The sequence below is a fragment of the Neolamprologus brichardi genome, chromosome 9 (assembly GCF_056152115.1).
Source record: "Neolamprologus brichardi isolate AB-2024 chromosome 9, ASM5615211v1, whole genome shotgun sequence".
NCBI classification, from domain to species: Eukaryota; Metazoa; Chordata; class Actinopteri; order Cichliformes; family Cichlidae; genus Neolamprologus; species Neolamprologus brichardi.
This window is the reverse complement of record NC_142112.1, coordinates 6,539,881-6,561,114: the sequence shown is the minus strand read 5'-3', so window position 1 is coordinate 6,561,114 and position 21,234 is coordinate 6,539,881. Positions and strand designations below refer to the sequence as shown.

Here is a 21,234-nt window from a genome sequence, read left to right as displayed (position 1 = left end):
TATATAGATCGATCGATCGATAGATAGATATAGATCGATAGATAGATAGATAGATAGATAAAAAAAATAGATAGATAGATAGATATCTATCTATATCTATCTATCTATATCTATCTATATCTATCTATCTATATCTATATCTATCTATCTATATCTATCTATATCTATCTATCGATCGATCCCGGGAACAACATCGGAGATCTCTGTCCAGAAGAGCAAGGTCCTAGGAACGATACTGCGCAGGTCCCTCAAGCTCCCAATGACCCGAGCTTGAAGGATTGACCGCCCACAGGGGCAAGCGGGGAATTTTTTTTAATTTTTTTTTTATAAAAACAATATTATGTTTATCAGATTATCATATGTGATGGAAATTCCTTTTTAATTTATGTATTGATAACGTGTTCTGACAATAGCATATATACCTGAAACTATAGGTATGTGCTTTGGTAAATGGCCTGTATTTGTATAGTGCTTTACTAGTCCCCAAGGACCCCAAAGCGCTTTACACATTCAGTCATCCACCCATTCACACACTGGTGGTGGCAAGCTACATTGTAGCTACAGCCACCCTGGGGCGCACTGACAGAGGCGAGGCTGCCGGACACTGGCGCCACCGGGCCCTCTAACCATCAGCAGTAGGCAACGGGTGAAGTGTCTTGCCCAAGGACACAACAACCGAGACTGTCCAAGCCGGGGCTCGAACTGGCAACCTTCCGATTACAAGACGAACTGCCAACTCTTGAGCCACGATCGCCCACTTTATTCCACATGGTTAAGTATTGTAGAGTAGGTTAGATATAGACAGGGACACCCAGGCAACATTAGACAATAGACAGCTAGAGAGACCCCTCTCTGGTCCTTCAGGACGGGGGGGGCTCCCTGGAAGGGCGTTTTACAAGTAAAATTATTTACGACTTTTAAATAACACTAGTTCCCCTCAGAAACTGCAATAATTTGAATGTTGCTCAGTAGGAATTACCTGGTCTGAATATGGAAGTTATTAGTAGTCCCTGTATGCTCATAGTCATGGATGGCAGCTGCAAAAATAATGGCAAAGATCTCCAGCTCAGTTAGCCAGTGCTGAAAGAAAGTGAGATGATGCATTTTGTATGTAGTAACAAACAAACAAGCAATAAATATGTATATAATCTTGCTTTGCACAATTGTTAATATAAAAAAAAATTCAATAGCCACTTAAATCTAAGGCTTCAGGAGTTCTATGTTTAGAATTGCTTTAAAAGTATACTGGTCTTTCTTGAACTGCAAGATTAATGGACTCCCCAAAGACAAACCTAAAGAATGATCAAAATCTGTACAAAAAAGACCGACTATTGGATTGCAGCAGTGTTTCCCCTTTAATGTTTTATCAGGATGTGGGGTAGTTTTAAGGTTTTAAATGTTGTGGCTTGCTAGCAGGTCATAACAGTAAAGAGAAAAAAAAGAGTCCATTACTTCAAGATATGAAAAAGTCTCTCTTTGAGAACTCGAAAGAAGCAAAGCAGTTTTCCTGGTTACATTTTAAATCACCATTAACCAAGCAAGACTTACCATTATTCCACTCTTAATGAGCAGGTAATGGACCGTTTGTGTGACATCAGCAGCATGTATCAAGTTGTGGTAGGGGTTTTTGTATTTGCTGTATCCCATTTCCAGTGACTCCACAAATGATGTGAGTGCAGAGGTAGGAATCTGATATTGAGACAATGCAGGAGAGAAGCATGATGACTGCAAAATTAAGTCGTATATGATTACATCACTTTAAAAGATAACGCCACATAAAAAACAAAACAAAAAGTCATTTATAGTATGTATGGGAATTTTTTTCTCACAAGGTTATTAAAGTATTGCACTTCTTAAACAAAAATGCAGACCTTGTTGTTTTAGAATTAGAAATTCCCTTTAAAGCTTAAAATAATATGAGAGTCAATCATTTAAATGATACATGGAAGCTGTCTTTATTTGAGTTTACCTTGAAACGATTAATCAGGTTATATCTGTTGAGCAGTTCAAAGAAGACAATTTTCAGAGCATGGTTTCCGCTGGCATCATTCAGTGCAAACACATCAAACGACCACATATCTACATGCTACAGACACATAGAAACCAGTTTTATTATCATTTGAATAACATAAACGAGTGTGTCCTTGTGTACCTTGTCTTACCTAAGTCATACACAAAATGGCAGTTTTTGTTCCTGCATATTAGTAAGGTAGATAGAAAACTTTTTCCCTGGCCTTAATCTGTTAACTCTATTGTATAACTTGCTCATGACATTTTAATACTGAGATTAAAACTGAATGCAGAATCACATACATGTCACTGATTTTATTTTTAAAGAAATCACCAAGTACATGTGCATTTATACCTTAAGCATAGTGATGACATCTAGGGAATAACTGAGACCAGTCATGTTGGAGGTTCGTCTGAACATCCTGTAACCCACAGACAAAAGTACACAGCAACACAAGCACACACCAAATGAACTAATGCACTATGCCCAGTATAGTAACTCATTTATTAATTTGAATATGTTACATTTATTTTGGAGAAGGAATAATCAAAGGCAATATTTTTTTTTTTTTAAAAAATCCATCCCCAAAACAGAAGATCCCCAGAGTTTTGAAGCAGTACTGCAATATTAGGCCAAATAATAAAGAAAGATTAACTTTTGTTTATTCTAAATTGTTATTCAGTCTAAGGGGCAAAATAAATATTCTATTAAAACCTTGTCAACCTCAATTTTTTTTACCATTTCATTTTCTATATTGATAAAGTAATGTTTATATTTCTGGCATTACTTCTATAATCTGCGTAATTTATTTTGAGAATAATATGTGTTGTACTGAGTGGTTCGGATTGGCTCCCAAGCCATTTTAATATAATATCTGTTGACCTGAGTTGCGGCCATAATATGCTATTCAAAGGTAAAAGGGTAATTCAAAGCTATTACTAGATACTAAATAGATTTTCTCTGATCACTCCAGTATCCCAAGAGCTCAGAGACAAGTTGTTAGGTTAACTGCTGATTCTTAATTAACTTTTGGGATGTAAGATAGCTGAAGAACATCAAGATAGATTTAAGATTAATTCTAATTGGTGGATGTGACTGGTAGTGCAACAAGTGTTCATCAAGTCTAGAGAAATGATATATATGCCAGTCCATTTCTATTGTTTGTGTCTTATCCATGGAAACAAAATGATGCATCTCAGGGCCTTATCCAAATTGTTCACTGTATGTTAATCAAAACCATTACAAGAAAAAAGTACCATTTGGTACCACTTCTCAACATATGTTTTAGTTACAGAAATGTGTGTTGTTGTTTTTTTTCAAATAAATAGACAAGAAAATAGAAAAACAAATGTACACACTTTTTATTGCTACCTAGGCTTCTGTTCTGTTACTATGCTGACTTGTTAAACTGACTTGTATTTTTTATAGCTGTCTTAAGCCAAACCTCTCCACAAAGATCCCAGCCTGTACTGCACGGACGATGCTGCGGAAGTGTGGTTTGTCTTCACTGTGGTGCAGCAAAAGGGTTCTCTGCCGTGTAAAAGTGGAGGCCAACCAGTCACGAACCTCCAGTGGTACAGAGTCTGACTGGATATCACTCAGCTCATCATCTTGGTGCCCCAGTTGTCTGCAAGACCATTCACAAAAACACTGAATGTACATTTTCATCTTCTAAAATGATTAATCTATCATCCTCATCTTAAATGAACCAAGCCAAGCCAAGTTTAATTAAAACAGCACTTTAAAATGGCAAGTTGTGACCAAAGAGCTTCACATTAAGGACAAAATAAAATAAAATAAAATAAAATAAAATAAAATAATTTGTAGAGAAACCTGTGAGTGACAATGCTCAGGACTTTTTATGAGTATGCTGTGGCCAGTGCCATCCTCTATGCTGGTAAAAGAGACACCTTTGAAATTTCAGGGTCAGGTCAGGGGTTCAACTCCCAACCAGAGCATCTTTATCCAGAAAAGTTCCCTAGGCTAGACCCCCCTTGGATACAAGATAGACAGCCACAAGGAGCAGTACTGTCATACCTGCGGCCGTGAAAACTGGTCAAAATGGGAGACACCCCCTAGGCTATCAAGAATGACCAAGCTAAGATCCTGTGGGACTTAAAGATACAGACGGACAAGCTGGTGATGGCTAACCACCCGGAAATAATAGTGGTGGACAACCAGAGGAAGATGGCTGTAGCGATAGATGTAGCCATACCAAATGACAGACACATCAGAAAGAAGGAACATGAGAAGCTGGAAAAGTACCAAGGGCTCAGAGAAGAACTCAAGAGGATGTGGAGGGTGAAGGTAACAGTGGTCCCTGTGGTAATTTGAGCATTTGGTGCACTGACCCTAAAGCTAGGTGACTGACTCCAGCAAATCCCAGGAACAAAATCCTAAATCTTTGTCCAGAAGAGCACACTCCAAGGAACAGCAAAGATACTGCGCAGGACCCTCAAGCTCCCAGGTCTCATAATATGTTTGGCATTGAGCAACGTATAAAAAAGCTTTATTGCATTGTGAGTATTACATTGTCTTATTGAAATACTGACTATTTTATTTTTCCACCACTGATTAAAGTCTATACATGGGGAAATTAGCTAAAAGCTCCTTACCTGTTTTCCTCAGAACAGAGAGATTCAAGGAGACAGGCGGCAAACTCCAGGTTTTTCTTCAGTTCGACCACAGATGCTTCTCCCTTCTCCAGCTGTTTAACAAGACATCGTAACCTAGAACAAATAGCCCATATCTCAGTATCACTTCAAAACTGTTAACACACCATGTGCTTGAGATCTTAACTCTCCCAGAGAACAAATCACTTATTGCCAAAACCAAATGGGAGAAAGGTCTGGAGTAGGGATGCAACGATACCAATTTTTTCAAACCGATACGATACCGATACTTGGATCTGAGTACTTGCCGATACTGAGTACAAAAACCGATACTTCTACCACACATACAAATACAATTAATTGGAAGACAGATTTTATTATATTCCCTGCCGATAAAAAATAAAATCTTAATAAAAATGACCACAAAAAAATTTCAAGTGAAAAATAAGCACTTCTGTTAAATTATTGCAGAGTCTCCACATTGTAATTTTACAAAATATCACTGAACTATTGGCACTGTTTCGAGCTTTCAGAATAATAAACAAACACTTCTGTTTGGAATAAAATAAATACAAATTAGGTTTGAGAATAAAATAAACTTAAATTGTTGCAGAGTGTCCATATTGTAAACAAACAAACAATAACGAAAGTATTTGGCATTGACGAACAAACTCCTCATCAGTCCACTGTGCCGTTAAACCGAGGACTGACATCGCACACACACTGCTTGTCTTTACCTCTTCAGTTTTGGCACCATTATCTCCCTGATGTATGGGCGGTTGGGAATTTCATATCGCAGCTCGAGTATGCTGAGAAGACTGTGCAATCCTATGTTTTCCACGACCGGCATTGGCTGGTCATCCAGAGCGATAAAATGAGTCAGAGCCTCTGTTATTTAAACTGCCTGTGGATTTTCTCTTGACATTTTTCATCGCTTTTCCAAAACCTGAGTTAAAGTTGGCTGTTCCGATCCACACTGCTGACATTTTGCTTAGCCTAGCTACAGCAGCCTCCAGTTTCTCTTTTTTATCTGGAGCCGCCAGTCTCACTCGCCTAACCCTGTGCCTGTTTAGCACGGGATGTCCCCCTAGTGGCCAATCTAAAAAATTACAACAGAAATGACAAGCCACCCTCTGATTAATGAAATAAGTTAGTATCGGTTAACTTTTACGAGTATGAGTACACACACATTTTACAGTATCGGCCCCGATACCCGATACCAGTATCGGTATCGGTGCATCCCTAGTCTGGAGTATTCCTTTGAAGATAGTGCTGGGTTAACCTTCTTCCAAACCTCCCAAAAATGATGTGGGCTTTATAGATAATCGAGAAATTTTGAGAAAACCTTGGTCTTGTTAGGATAAGTGGCATCCATTTCAGTTTGAATGGAGTAGCTCTCATCTGCAGAAATCTGGCCAAATTTATAAATAATCTCTGGTTCTCTTCCACAGTATGTCTTTTGTCTTGTCTCCCTCCCCTTACTCCCATTTGGTTGCAGCAAAGGGCTGCCCCTCCCTGAACCTGGTTCAGCTGAAGGTGTTAAAAGGGAGTTTTCCCCTCCCATTGTCACCAAAGTGGTTGCTCAAAAGGGGGTCATCTGATGTGTTTTTTCTGTATTACGGCTTGCTGCTGGTATGTTGGGTTTCTCCCAGTGGACGAGAGGGTTTGTTCCCTTCGACTTCAGATCAGCGAACAGGTCCCGACTGTCGTCTGTGCTTATGCGCCGAGCGGCGGTTCAGAGTGCCCAGCCTTCTTGGAGTCCCTGAGTGGGGCTGTGGAGGGTGCCCCTCCTGGGGACTCTGTTGTCCTACTGGCAGACTTCAATGCTCACGTGGGCAACGACAGTGAGACCTGGAAGGGCGTGATTGGGAGGAACAGCCTCCCTGATCTGAACCCGAGGGGTGTTTTGTTATTGGACTTCTGTGCAAACCACAGTTTGGCCATAGCGAACACCATGTTCGAACATAAGAGTGTCCATAAGTGCACATGGCACCAGGACACTCTAGGCCACAGGTCAATGATCGATTTTGTAATCGTATCAGCAGACCTAAGGCCATATGTTTTGGACACTAGGGTAAAGAGAGGGGCTGAGCTGTCAACTGATCACCACCTGGTGGTGAGTTGGATCAGGTGGCGAGGGAGGACGCTGGACAGACCTGGCACACCCAAACGTATCGTGAGGGTGTGCTGGGAACGTCTAGCAGAGGCCCCTGTCTCATCTCTGCTTTTCGCAGATGATGTGGTCCTGTTGGCTTCATTAAGTGATAGCCTCCAGCTCGCGTTGGAACAGTTCGCAGCTGAGTGTGAAGCGGTGGGAATGAGCAGCATCTCCAAATCTGAGGTCCCGGTCCTCAGCCGGAAACGGTGTTGGTCAAGTTACTTGAAAAAAGTAATCAGTAACTAATTACTGATTACTTCCCCCAAAAAGTAATCCAGTTACTTTACTGATTACTTATTTTCAAAAGTAATTAATTACTTAGTTACTTTTTAAAATAACACAATTTGAAACCTGAATAGGTGATAAAGTGATAGATCTTTCAGCCCAATTCTACTTTTTCTACAATCCATCATACAAAATGTAATCAAATGGAAAAGTCCCTTTTTAACACTTGTTTTATTAGTTTTAATCTTTTAACTTTATGCATTAAGCAAAAATTAAACTATATGCAACATTCTCTGACTGGAAGAAATTTGTTTAATATTTGAACCTATTTTCTGCACATTCCAGCACATAAATTATTTTTTTTTGTGTGTTTACACTCAGTCTTTCAAATAGATGCAAGTAAAACACAGCAGAAAATAAATAAAATCAAAGACTAGCGGTCCTTTTGCTCTATTTTCACCTGTAAAGCAGGGGTAGGGTAGGTGGAGGTTTACCCTGGTGCAGGTGTGCCGCAGCGGTCAGTGGAAGAATCCGCGAGTTTCTCTTTTAGTTTCCCATTATGTCGTAGTGCACTCGGTGCTTGCTTGGAAGTTTAGGGGTTTTTTTGCTGTAAAAAGAAGTTTTCTTCCCACGCACAATGGACACTAATGTTTTTGTCACTTTTTATGGAATCAAACTTAAAGTAAGGTCAGTACTTCCACGCTTTAAACGCTGCACGCTCATACTCTCTCCCGCGCTCGATATATTATCCATTGTTGATCTGCACACAGCTGTTGTCACGAACGTCACACTCGCTTACGTCACTGTCATGAGACATTCTCGCAAAAAAAAAAAAAAATCACGGTTTTAGTAACCCAGTAACGCAGCATTCCTACGGGAAAGTAACGGTAATCTAATTACCGTTTTTGCAATAGTAATCCCTTACTTGACTCATTACTTGAAAAAAGTAATCGGATTACAGTAACGCGTTACAAGTAACGCGTTACTGCCCATCTCTGGCCGGAAAAGGGGTGGAGTGCCCACTCTGGGTCAGTGACAAGACCCTGTCCGAAGTGGGTCTTGTTCATGAGCCAGTTGAGGTGGTTTATGCATCTGACAAGGATGCCCACTGGGCGCCTCCTGGGTGAGGTTTTCCATGCAGGAGGCCCCGGGGCAGACCCAGGACATGCTGGAGAGATTATATCTCTCGGCTGTCTTGGGAACGCCTTGGTATTCACCCAGATAAGCTGGAGGAGGTGGCTGGGGAGAGGGAGGTCTGGGCTGCTCTGCTTGGGCTGCTGCCCCCGCGACTCGGCCCCGGATAAGCGGAAGAAAATGAATGGATGGATGGATGAATGGATGAAATGTCCAAAGCAGTTGCTTTGGATAATTGTACTGAGGCTTCAAACTTTGATAGTGATATTCAGTGAAATAGTGGCTAAGAGAAGCATTCCACATTTCTAAACAAGGCTTCTTATTATACCAGGCAGTCATTTATTATGATCAACAGAATTGAATAGAATAGCCCTTTTTGTCATCAAACATCAAAATTGTATGTACAGCGAAATTATGGGAGCTCTACACTAAATGTGCAGGAATAAAATATAAATAGTAAGATAGCAGGGATACTGTCACAGTGGGGTGCGCCGGAGTGTTTTGACTTCAGAACCCAGATGCAGACGCAGAGAGAGAGGCGTTGCAGGTGACGTGAAGTGACTTTAACCAAAAGCGAGCTTTATTTAGCTGGTTGCAGACAAAACATGAAACTAAGAAAACAAAGAGGACTGTGAACACTGTAACTAAAAGACGATAAAACTATGAAGAAACCATGAACACTGAATAGCTATAAAACACAGTGAAGACAAAAACCTATGACACTATGACTGAGAGATAAGAGACGGTGCGATGCTGAACACAGGAAGACAGGACTTAAATACACACATGAGGTGATCAGGGGAAGTGGAGACACATGAGGACACAGCTGACTAGAATCAAACATAATGACAACACAGGGGAGAGTAAAACTAACCACATGAACACAGAACACACACGATCTACTTCAAAATAAAACAAGAAACTAGACATGACAACACTAGGCTCACAGACCTAAAACACATGACGAATTAGACAAGAATCCAAACATTGAAACCAAGGAAACAACAAATAATGGCTGCCTTTAACCTAAACTAAATAGGAATAACACATGATCAAAGAGCAAACATGAGAAGAATAGAAAAATAAACTCAGAGCACTGGGTCAGAGGCACAATTCAATTCAATTCAATTCAATTTTATTTATATAGCGCCAAATCACAACAAAAGTCACCTCAAGGCGCTTCATAGATACAGAGAAAAACCCAACAATCATATGACCCCCTATGAGCAAGCACTTTGGCGACAGTGGGAAGGAAAAACTCCCTTTTAACAAGAAGGCTATGACAGATACATAACAAACTGGAGAAATATATACAGTCAAGAAGGGCCTAGCTGACGCGAGCCGCCGACCAGAAGGTAGAGGGTCAAACAGGTGGTGCAAGTGCAAGTGGTCTACTGTGATGGTCCTGGTTATCCTGAGAAAGGAATTTTTGGGCAGTATTAATTACCCTCTGGGCAGCCTTCCTGTTTTCAGTTGTGGCCCCTGCGTATCAAACAATCATGCACTAGGAGAGTACTCGCTCAACTAAGGAGCAGTAGAAGGCCAGCAGCAGCTTGTATTCCAGTTTATTCTTCCTAATGACGTGGAGGAAGCGCAGCTGTTATTGGTCCTTCTTTACAAGGGCATTTGAGTTGTGGGTCCAGGTGAGTTTAGATAAGATGAGGGTGCACAGAAACCTTGAAAGTGGACAGATTCCACATGTTCTCGATTTTTGATGAGAGGTGAGTGGACTTGTCTGTGTCTCCTGAAGTCCACTATGAGGTCTTTTATTTTAAGGACGTTCAGTTTTCGTCCTTTGCCCTGTACGCTGTCTCATCTACATCAGATATAAGATAAAACTGACACCGCTCCGTGAATAGCGCGGAGTAGAAGCCACCACCCCCGAGTCTAGCACCAGAGAAGGCTCTGCAGTTCTGTGATAATGGGGAATCAGCCCACAAAACTCACTGCTGACGAGCAGTGGCTAGAAAAGAAATGTCCAGGCGCCGGACAAATCGGTGCTTACAGATGGAGAAATCCTAAGAAAATAAAATGTCCCACTTGGGAAGTAAAATGCAGCCCCTCAGCATTAACACAACTGAAGGAAGCTCTTTTGAAAGAAATAGGAGAAACAAAAAACTTAAAAAAGAAAGGAAAACGCACGCAAGAATTACAATATTTCCAGGCCCGGAAAGAAGAAGCAGCTAGGCGAGATGAAAAGAAAAAAGAAAAAAACAAGAGAAAGAAGATAAACAGTCAGAAAAACAGAACTTAACTGCCATTTTAGTAAAACCAGAAGACGAGACACTGTGCAGTCCTCGCAATCCTTTTATTAATCCACCACCCGTTCCTGCAGCCGCATCTGCAGCACCACCCGTTAAATACTCACCCATATCAGGAAGAACATAATAATCCCTCATCAAGTGAAAACTGGAGATCAAAGTAGTTTGAAGTAGTTTAAAAAGGGTTGGAAACAGACCCGACTGAATAGATATAAATACAAGAAGAACAAAATAAAATAAACGAACGGCAAAATTACATTAGAACTTATCTTTAATGTATTGAAACTAATAATAGCAAGGATAACTACCTGTATACTGGTATTAACAATGAAACATAGTTGGGATGACGACCATGCCCAGAATGTATGGAATGAATGAAAGCAAATAATTCACACGAAAACCTATTAAATAAAACAGAGAGATGCATAAGGTACATTAAGGCTGTGTCATTGTTCAGCCAAGGAAAGTGTGTGAAAAGGTAAATGTCTCCAGCTTGGGAAAGGGTGAAACTGCAGATCACCCGACGCCCTTGATGGATACAAAATAAAATATAAATAAAATATTATAATAAACTGGCTGGTTCGCCATGCAAAAGAGAGAACGAATGTGACCGAAGGTTGGATCTGATATGAGGCAAACAGAAGACCGGTCTAAAAAGGTAGGCACAAACCTGTTCAGAGAAAAAGCAAATCTGTGCAGATTGGATGAATTCTAAATTATCTGTTTGCTGAGTAAGATGATCCTAACTATCAAATTGGCTCAGTAATAAAATATTGTGATATACTATTGCTGTTATATATATATATATATATATATAAAAAGAAAAGAAAATAACATTAATAATAACATAATATTAATATGAAGAGGCACCTTAGTCAGTTATGATGTGAGGTGGACAATTGTTAAGAAGTTGTCTGCATCAAGCTTAAGGTTGCTCAAACTCAGTAGAACGACATATGAGATGAAGATAGCGAAGAAAATAACTAAACTAATTAAGTGCATAGAGGCACTTGACCTGCTTGAAAACCTGTCATCCTAGATGAGACATTACTGAGATATAGAGCAAACCTATAATAACAACTAATAAGCTAAACCCTGTATACACCAGCTAAAGCTACGGGATTGAGAAGTTGAATTAAATATGTGGACACTACCAAGTTAATGAGCAAGTTACACATTTTTATTTTTATTTTTTAGAGCAGAAGCTGCATGCTATTAAAAGCTCACACATGCAGCTGTCTGTGAGCTCAGTTTTTTTTCCTCACACTTCTGCTTTGTTTCTGGCAGCAGCTTTTTCTTTTTTCTTTTTGTGTCTAGACTCATGTGTGTAAAGCGTTCATGCCATCAGCAATTTGTTTTTTGTTTTTGTTTGATTATTTTGTTGGTTTGGAAATAAATGTGTGACCATACTTGTGGATCACACTGACATATAGTGATTAGGCATATGATTTACAAATGCCTAGTTTTAGAGCTGTGAGCAATGCAAAGTTTTTTTAAAAGAAAATCCTAACTTAAAAGTTTGAAATATGTGAGATGTGTGAATTCTTTGGAAAAAATAGAAATGACCTGAAATGCTTTAAATAAAAATGTAGTGTTGCATCTACAAAAGAAGAAGAAGCATTCAGTAACTTGAAACTAGCATTACAGACAAATACTGTTTTAGCACTGCCTGACTATGATAAGTCTTTCTACTTACATGTAGATGGAGGAGCAGGTTATATGAAAGCAGTGTTAACACAGGCAGATTAGATTAGCAAATTAGACTCTGTTGCGTCAGGCCTGCCTGCATGTGCAAGCCTGTGCAGCCGCAGCAGAGGCAGTAAAAAAAAAGTCAGCTGCCATTGTTTTAGGGCACACTCTGATCATCAGAGTACCCCATGCAGTGACTTCAATTTTAATCTAAGCCAATTTGTCTTACCTGACACATGCAAGGCAACTCTCATATGTTGGAATGTGGTCAGCTGAACCCCACACCACCTCATCCATTTCACACCATTCATATGGACTTTATTGAATTAAGTGAAAGTCAAGGCTCAAAATACGCTCTAGTGATTATACACGTATTCTCAAAATGGCCAGAGATTTATCCAGTGAAAAAAGCAGATGCAATCTCAGTGGCAAAATGTCTATGTAACCATTTTTATTCCAACACATGGCATCCCTTCTCTGATAAGATCAGACAATGGGACACATTTTGTCAATGATGTGATCACCAAAGTCCCTGAAGCACTAGGATTTAGCATAAGAAACCATTGTGCTTATCACCCAAAAAGTGCAGGATTAGTGGAGAGAACTAACGGCACCATGAAACAGAAACTCAGAAAATGCATGGAAGAAACAGGAAGACCATGGCCTGAATGCATAGGCCTAGTAAAAATGTGGATGAGATTAACACAAGGCTCTCAAAAACTTACACCATTCGAGGTTGTTCATGGTAGGCCTTTTCCACTACCAGTGACAAGTGAACCTCTAGACAAATCTGTCAGAGAAACAACCCTGGCAGAATGGATGGCGAAATTACTAGAAAATAAGGATATTGTTTTGAACAATAAACTGCCGTACGACACTTCTCCAGTCTCTTGCAGGTTGAAACCAGGCGATTGGGTCCTAATACGGGTGCTCCAGAGGAGAAATTGGAGCTTGCCTCGATGGGAGGGTCCCTATCAAGTGTTATTGACCACACCCACAGCCTGTAAAATTGCAGACAGACCCTCCTGGATACATCAGAGCCACTACAAAAAGGTTGAGGTCCCGGGAAGCCCCGACACCAAGGAGGAAGCACATTAGGGAAGTCCCACCCACCTTTTGGTTGCTTCGGGGGTGAGTGAAGATTGGGCCCCCGTAGGGTAAGCCCGCACTTCCACCTTCCATCCGATCAACTTTAGGGCGGCCAGGTGTGGGTGTGATGGACCTATGTGCAACCATGGGAAGGGGGAACCCTCCTGGTTACCTTAACTGCAAAGCTCACCCTTACAGGACCCCAGCTGATGCCAACAGCAGCTGAGCCACGAGGCAGACTGAGAAGATGAACGCATGACAACTTCCACCTAATGGACATGACACAAGACTACATCTATCCTTGGATGAAAAATGCCTGACACAGATACGTGTTTAACAGGACCACAGAGATAGACTGTTAAGTCTGCTCGCACATGCCGAGCGCATCAACATACCCAACCATATATGGGAAACACACTGGAACATGTGCACTAATTCTGATCTCTGATCACACCTTCAGAATGACTTTTGTCAAGTGCACATCAACATCAACATCCTCATCCAGGAGGAAATGCTCAACTTCAACAGTCAGACCACATGACTCAATCTGGGGAATCAACGTACCTGAAGAATTCAACTCTGGACAACTGGACAAAAGGTACTCAACTCATTCTTCCCCGTGGACAGGAGTCGGAAAACATGCTCTCGGAAGTGAGACACTGGACTATAGATTCGGCTTGTTCCTCAATGCATCCTGCAAGGTCAACGAGGGACAAAACCAAGAAATGGACACTCTCAGAATTGTTGTAATGCAACATCGTGTAGCACTGGACATGATCCTGGCTGAGAAAGGAGGATTGTGTGTCTTATTCAACACCATGTGCTGCACATACATACCAGATAATGTACATTCTTTAAACATGGCTTCAGATTCTAAAGAGACTGTTGATCGGCGTTGGAGTTTTCCTGGTTTTATTTTGTTTTATTTTATTTTATTTTGCTTTTCTTTAATTGTGTTATACCTTGTTTAAAGGCTGTAATTCCACAGATGATAAGTTTATCACTCACAGCATACGCAGATGTACCACAAACCGATGAAGATCATGAAGACTTCTTTTCCTATTTGTAAGATGAAGTGCAACTAATGATGTAGTAACTGAAAATGTGAAAGACAAGTAGTTACTTACTGATGACTTGTACATTTCATTTTTCTGTTCAACAGGAGGGAATGTCAAAGGAATATTGTTTTTATATAATGTGATCAGCTTCATGAAATGTATTCTTTTATTGATCACTAAGCAAATGTCTACGTGACTTTTGACATGTACTTTTGTGTGATAAACAACTAATACCTTCCTCTTTCTGTAAGAACATACAGAATTAGAAAAAGGGGAACCTCAGCTCAGAGTTCTTAGAATAAGAAGCTATTTACACACACACACACACACACACACACAAGTATAAATAAAGAACGCAGACAGTGATGAGACGCAGGTCGTGCGTCCATGACTGCCCTCGCGAGTGAAAGGCAACTGCAGTGTTTGTGTTTTCTAACTCAGGTGTCTTAGCTGAAGAACTACGGGGTGATTTAAAGAAATCCCCTGTCATATATATTAAAGCAATTTTGTTATATTTTGTAACTTATAATATATTGTAGGATTTAATATATTTTAATCAGTTCATACTGTCTTGGACCATCTGTGGCCACATAATTTTTTTCAGAGATTAATACAGTATATAGATTCTGATTTAGTTTGTGCAGCTTTTTAGCGTCCTCCTAGAGCTCTGCACACCACGCAGCTATCTCATTAGGTCCCAGAATCCAAATTTAATAGGGGAGCATACACTTTTATCCCTTTATATTTTGTATACTGCATGTACTTAAAGGTCACATACAAATTTTAATGGCTTTATGAGATTTTTCTTAAACTTGATGTAAAGTCTGAGATATAAATAATAAACTGGGAAAATATTAAGTCTCTTACTGCAATATTCTTCGCCCCTTCACAACAAGACTTTCCAAATAGAAAATAGGTAACCAATAGGAGGTGACTTGAAAGCAAGCAAAGTAGTGAAAATACACTAATGTGATGGACAGTAGGTCGAGAGGAGGTCAGGAGGTAGAGAAGGGCATAATCCAAGGGTTTGGTCTTCAATCCCTGGTTGTTCTACTAGGTTGTAACCCCAAGTTGCCCTCTGATGCATTAATTGGAGTGTCAATGTTAGATACAAAGGAATGATGTAGAAAAAAGCACTTATATGGATGAGTTGTATAAAGTGCTTTACGTGCTCAGAAAGAGAAGAAAAGTGCTACACAAGGAACCAGTTCATTTATCAAATGTAAGGGCATACCCATATGGAAAAGAAATAGAAAAAACATATAAAACCCATATGTTAAAGAAATAGAAAAAACTTAGAAAAGATTTGCATCAGCTTTAGTTTGCTTCATATATATTGAATCATATAAGGCTTATATGATTTACTCTTGAAAGTGGCCACTTTCGCATTACTTTCATACATGATAATAAAGAGGATCACATAAGGATCATGTTAAAACTAAGTATGAGTTATATAAGAAAAGTACATGTCAAAGTATGTTTTCCATAGCTGTTCCATATAATTTTTGCATTTTTTTTAGTACATATTTGTCATAAAGACATATGCTTTACATATATGAACAAAATCTGTTAGATAAAGTTTTTTTTATATGTAAAGTAAATGTAGTTTGCAGGGCAATAATCTCTTTTTTAAATGCTTTTTATACATATATTCTAAGAATATGTTAGATTACATATGTTTTCTCTTTATGTTCAGGCAATACATTTTTATGGTAAACTATGTTTGTTTTTTTTTACATTTTTCTTCTAAGAATTCTTAAATCTCAGCTCATAAAAAAACCTATAAACTTAATTATTAATTTTATACAAATTGACATTACTAGAAAAAAAATCTATCACATATGAAAAAGACAACAGTATCATTTGCCCCTGCTTGACCAACATCAGTTAAAAACCAGCAATGCAAAGACAAACTCATAAGCCAACATAACTTTCTTTGACATTGACAGGTCGGCAGTCAATGTATTTTAATACTGAAGAAAACAAAAACAAAAAACATGAATACTGGGCAATCTTTAAATTCAATTAACTTTTATTTTCACTGAACTGATATAACAGTCACATACTGATATTTCACAGAAATATTTAACATGATCAAAGCTCTATTGTTTAAAGAGCATGCTAAGCTGCATACCTTTTTGCTGCAAATTTGTGGAACTTTTACCTGCTAACATGAGTAAAACTTTGGAGGGCAAAAAACCTGCCCACTTAAAAAACAAACAAACAAACTATCTTAAATAGATAAAACATGAATTAGCATTATAATAACAAAAACATGCCAAACGAGACATTGAAAGTCAAGTTATGGGGATGCTGTGACAGAGACATTTTTATTTTTGGACCGGAGTTCTGTGATCTTGGCATTGATTGTAGTACCAATGCTGGAAGGATGGGTCCCAGGCCACTTCTCAAGGGTTGCACCTATATATGTACAAAAATGCAAAGGGGGGGGGTGATGATGACAAGAACAGAATTAGTAGTGTAAAAGAACCCAATGATCTTAAACAATAGTGCAATGATCCTGCTTTAATCAGTCTTAATATCTAATGGTGCCAGCTTTGAAATTTGCAGACGATGCATGGAGAGGTTCACTACATTGACTACGTTTACATACAGCCAATATTCAGGTTATGGTCGAGTTAGGCTCACTATTCAGGTTTCTGAAACATTCGGAATAACTCATTCACATGCATGACACGAGAGAGTCACAGAGAGCCAGACGGCACATACACAAAGTTCCTCTACTCAAAAGACCAGGATTCCGTGGGAATAGAACATGTGCAAAACACAAATCCATTTTCATTTTGATGGCGATATGCCGATAGAGGTTTTACATGACCAAATATTTTGGTGAGAAAAGGGTAACTCCAAGACTTATATTTGGATTTTTGCCGGTATTTTAATGCCATGTGTGACCGGGTTATTGCTAACATTCCAGTTTTGAATGGGTTATCGGCTGCATGTAAACGCAGTCAGTGAAATACATCAAATGCAAGAACATTCAGAATGTAAAATACTTATCTACCATCATTTGTTACTTTGAAGTTGGACAAACAAAATGCACCATAAAGGAAATGAAACACCAGAGAAATCTAAGGCCTACAATAGTACGTCATGAAAAGACCATTCATTGATCTGGATATAACTCAACAAAGATCAACTAGAGTCCTCTATTTGGTGGAGGCCTTTCTTCATCAACAATAATATATGCATAAATGTTAAAAAGATATTCTTCATATGTGTGACCCTTCTTTTTCATTGTTCCTTTGTTATCTTTAAATGCCAGAAGGACAACTGCGAAAACATGCCATAAAAAGCTGAAAACTTACTGTAGATGGCATCCAATTTATTTTTGTCGAGCGGTAAACGCGCATCTCCTCTGCCTCGTTTTCCCCCTCGAAGATTGCTCACTAGCAGTATTTCCACAGGGAAGACTGCTGTGAGCAGATGCCTCACAAAGGTTGTAGCTGAATTTGCATTAGTAGCATAGGCCCAGGCCAGTTTCTCTACCATGACTCCAGTCCCAGGATAAATCTCCACCTGTTCCAACAAAAAGACATTTTGATCAATGTAAGAGACTTAAAGAACAACTACATACCTTTCCAGACTTAAAACTCTGTTTCTCATCTAGTTTTGAAGGCAGTGACATTTATGTATATTCCCGGAGCCGTCGTTCACCTGCAATGTCCAGATGCTAAGCTACTGGATTTCAAAACTTTTTTCTGCATCACTTGTTACTCGCACAGGCATTCCCATGCAAAAGTGACGCTTTTGTAGAAAAATTGTAGTTTGCCTCTGCTCCACCAGTGGCTGGCTCTAAAACAGAGTCAATCCCCATAGACTCCTTTGTTAAGAAGGGAAACTTCACAGCAGAAATACAGTCAATGAATTTAACACTTGAATTAGATCCATCATACTTCTAAGTAGAGTACCAATTTAAAAGTTTGGACATATTTTCCCATTAAATCTAATAAGAAAGTCTGTCCAAACTTTTCCTGGTACTGTGTTCAAGGTTCGATCAACTGTAAGTAGAAAGACAGTAGATCCAATTTATGCACTTCATCCATTTATTCTTTAAAATTCCATTACCTTTGATGACTGGGATTCCTTTGTTGATAGAATGACAGACGCTGGTGTTGAGAAGGATGAAGTAGATTTGGGAGGGGGCAGCAGCGAACCATCTGATGATGAACCGGGCGTAGACTGCGGAGAAATCTGGGGAAGCTCCAAACTGGATCTCTTAAGAGGTTCAGCCAAATTAATCACCTTTTTCATCGTCTTCATGAGTTCTGGCACATCTATATATAGTAAATTAATGAAAAATGATTACCAGAATGGTTTATACATAGGCTAGAGTGACTTTTTCAAATATATTGGCTGTTTAATTGTTAAATTAGTGATAGGAAGTGATACCTTCGACAAGCAACTCCTTCAGTTTATCATTCTCTTTTTTCAGGTCTTGGATCTTCCGCTTTAGATCAACTACTGTCTTTTTTGGACTTTTTTCACCATAAGCGTCTGAAGGTGGTGAATGACTGTACATTGCAAGGAATTCCTGTGCAGGGTCTTTCTTTGAAGGAGCCTTTGACTTCTGGACATGAAAAAAGATAGCGAGAGAGAAGAGGAATTTACATAAAATAGTCAAAGCTGCCATAAAAGTTATGAATCTAAAGTGTAAAGACAACAGATTCAATAGCTATGCCCCAACGTGTAGGGTGTATACTTCAAAGAGCTGATTTCTTAGCCACATACAGTACCAGTCAAAAGTTTGTACAATTTTACAATTAAATATAATGGGAAAGTGTGTCCAAACCTTTAACTGGTACTGCACATCACAGAACTGTAACTAGGCCTGTTCCAAAGATTGGGCTCATTTGAATACAGTTTAAAAAAAAGTTTACCATTTTTCTATTTAGGAGGCTACAAGTGATTTTTTCCTTTAACAAATCCTGACAATCATTGTATATAAATGACCTTTGTGTGCAGTAGAATAGGGGGACCACTGGTGGAGTTCCTTTTCTTAAATATAAATACGTTTCAGTTTTAAAATTATATCTGATCTGAAAAAGGTAAAAATCAGTAAAATATATATCTTTTTAGGGAAAGAGAAGTACTACAGTCATTGCTTGGTGACAGAAATAGAAAGATGGTGAGGATGTTCAGACATAAACAAGAAAAGCTACTTGCAGGCTACACTGTCCCGTTTCATAAGGCTGTAGCCTGCATAGACTCCATCCAATGGTAGATGTACAACACAATAGTGTCAACTTTTTAAAGGAGCCATCACCTAAAATGTTTCATTTTCCACATGAAAACATGTATATAATGGTTTCCTAATGATTGACACTAGCCTAGAAGCCAATATTTAAAGATGGAGTGTTTAGATAACATGTAAAACACGGATACTACAAAACGGTTCCAAGTGAAATGTCACCTTGAGTTGCAATGGCTGCGACAGAATCTGAGTCTCATTTGGATCGGAGTCATCAGAATCATCCTGATAGTTTTCAGGATGGACAGATACCCTCTTGGTCAGGTCCGCTGGTTCATTTTCCTTCAGCAGTGCATTAATTTTCCGAGCTGCCTCAAAACGAGTAGCTAGAGCACAAAGGAGGAAACAAAAAGACATTACAACAATCCGCTTATTACTCCACAGGTGTTTTTTTTTTTTAAATCACCAGACTATGTTGTGTTTTCAGGTAATTGCAGTAATGAATGTTTTTTTTACTCCTGACTAAAAATGCAACTGAACACTGGAATGGTTCTTCGACCTGTGTGAAAGAGAGAGCTAACAAAGAAAAGAGAACATTTGTATATGGAATAGAGAAAGAGAAGAAGAAGACTGCTGTAACAGTGCCTAGTTTTGTGTTGAGTTGTGATTCACATAGTGCAGTTAGCAAAAAAACAAACAATTCCTATTTCACAGAATTTCCATCCATGTGAAACATAAAATATACAACTATTCAACATCTAAAAGCAACCATCTCATTAGTCAGGGGTTAGGGTTAAAAGGAGTAGGAGCCACGTTTAGGAGATTTACTGTGTTAATATGTAAACCTTTACTTAGAGCAGAGTAAAGACGAGTGATAAAATACAAAACTGTTGCGACTTTTTAAGATTAACAAAGCATCATGTATATTAAGTAAACATGTAGTACAGTCTTCAGCTCCCTGGCCAAATGAAGTAAGCACATGACTTGAAAGCGTGAATTCAGTTTTTCTTTAGAGAACTACTTTCAAGTAGAGAAGGACATTTCAAATCATATTAACAATTACTTACCAGAGACAAAAACAACAGTGCCCCTGTAGTGTGGCCACCCTCCTCGCTGTTTCTTCCCATGGCGCCATTCAATAACTGCCGAGTAAGTGGATATGGGATTCCCATGCTGGTCCATCTTGGAGTCATCATACCCCCGTATGTTAACAGTTTTTACTTCACTAAGCTTTCCATAGTCCTCCCCTTCACTCCACTGCACCACTGCAAACTTCCTCTCCTTGTGTTCTGTAGTAAATGAAGGGGGGAGGAAAAAAAGAATTGCTATTTGCTAGCTAGAATGCTACGGGCTATATGCTAATAAAGGCTTTTTCTTATCAAAAAATATTCTATTTGACATGGTTTCTATAGGCATACTTTTCCCGTTTGAACCATTTTAATGCCACCAAGTGCTATGTCGCATGCATAAGTCTCTGAAGAGAGCATTTCCACGTTGGTCACTTGTTTCTATGTGACCCGTAAAACATCAAACCACTTTTAGCAAGCTATTAGCTTAAGCTAAATCATTCAAATTCGAAAACATTTAGGCGACTTACCTCTGATATTAGTTTTATTCGTCTCCGTAGTCTCCATCTTTGCAAGACACACTTTATTAGACCGATTTCCCGCTTGTCGTTAAATTACGTAACGAAGCCGTTACCTGATGAGGACCGTGTGAGGTCTCGCGGTGAAAGCTGGCCACCTGTACGCTGCAGCGTGGACCGCCCTACTTTGCCTTTGATTG

The 21,234-nt window shown here is 39.2% G+C and overlaps 2 protein-coding genes across 2 annotated transcripts in view; both read right to left on the bottom strand.

Moving 5' to 3' along the window:
* Nucleotides 1-21,234, bottom strand: part of pde1ca (phosphodiesterase 1C, calmodulin-dependent a) — a 63,094-nt gene that overhangs the window by 17,410 nt on the left and 24,450 nt on the right. The window contains exons 4-9 of the mRNA XM_087845746.1: nucleotides 4,627-4,740; nucleotides 3,456-3,638; nucleotides 2,366-2,432; nucleotides 1,970-2,086; nucleotides 1,549-1,689; nucleotides 980-1,080 (exon numbers count right to left, since the gene is read on the bottom strand). Of these exons, the coding sequence (XP_087701872.1) occupies nucleotides 980-1,080; nucleotides 1,549-1,689; nucleotides 1,970-2,086; nucleotides 2,366-2,432; nucleotides 3,456-3,638; nucleotides 4,627-4,740 (723 nt within the window). The remainder of the gene's footprint in view (nucleotides 1-979; nucleotides 1,081-1,548; nucleotides 1,690-1,969; nucleotides 2,087-2,365; nucleotides 2,433-3,455; nucleotides 3,639-4,626; nucleotides 4,741-21,234) is intronic.
* Nucleotides 16,540-21,083, bottom strand: LOC148101149 (uncharacterized). Its single transcript, XM_087845861.1, has 7 exons — nucleotides 21,047-21,083; nucleotides 20,517-20,738; nucleotides 19,672-19,835; nucleotides 18,651-18,828; nucleotides 18,327-18,535; nucleotides 17,567-17,777; nucleotides 16,540-16,658 (listed from the first exon to the last, which is right to left on the bottom strand). Exons 1-7 carry the CDS (start codon nucleotides 21,081-21,083, stop codon nucleotides 16,540-16,542), a joined length of 1,140 nt encoding a protein of 379 aa, XP_087701987.1.

What these genes read in the sequence shown, in the direction of transcription:
- LOC148101149 (XM_087845861.1), bottom strand. Translation starts at nt 21,083, where the DNA reads ATGGAGACTACGGAGACGAATAAAACTAATATCAGAG. An exon ending in CACTGTTGTTTTTGTCTCTG is followed by an intron (nt 19,836 to 20,516) that starts GTAAGTAATTGT and finishes TTTGTGCTCTAG; the next exon opens with CTACTCGTTTTGAGGCAGCT. An exon ending in TAAATTGGATGCCATCTACA is followed by an intron (nt 16,659 to 17,566) that starts GTAAGTTTTCAG and finishes GTACATATATAG; the next exon opens with GTGCAACCCTTGAGAAGTGG.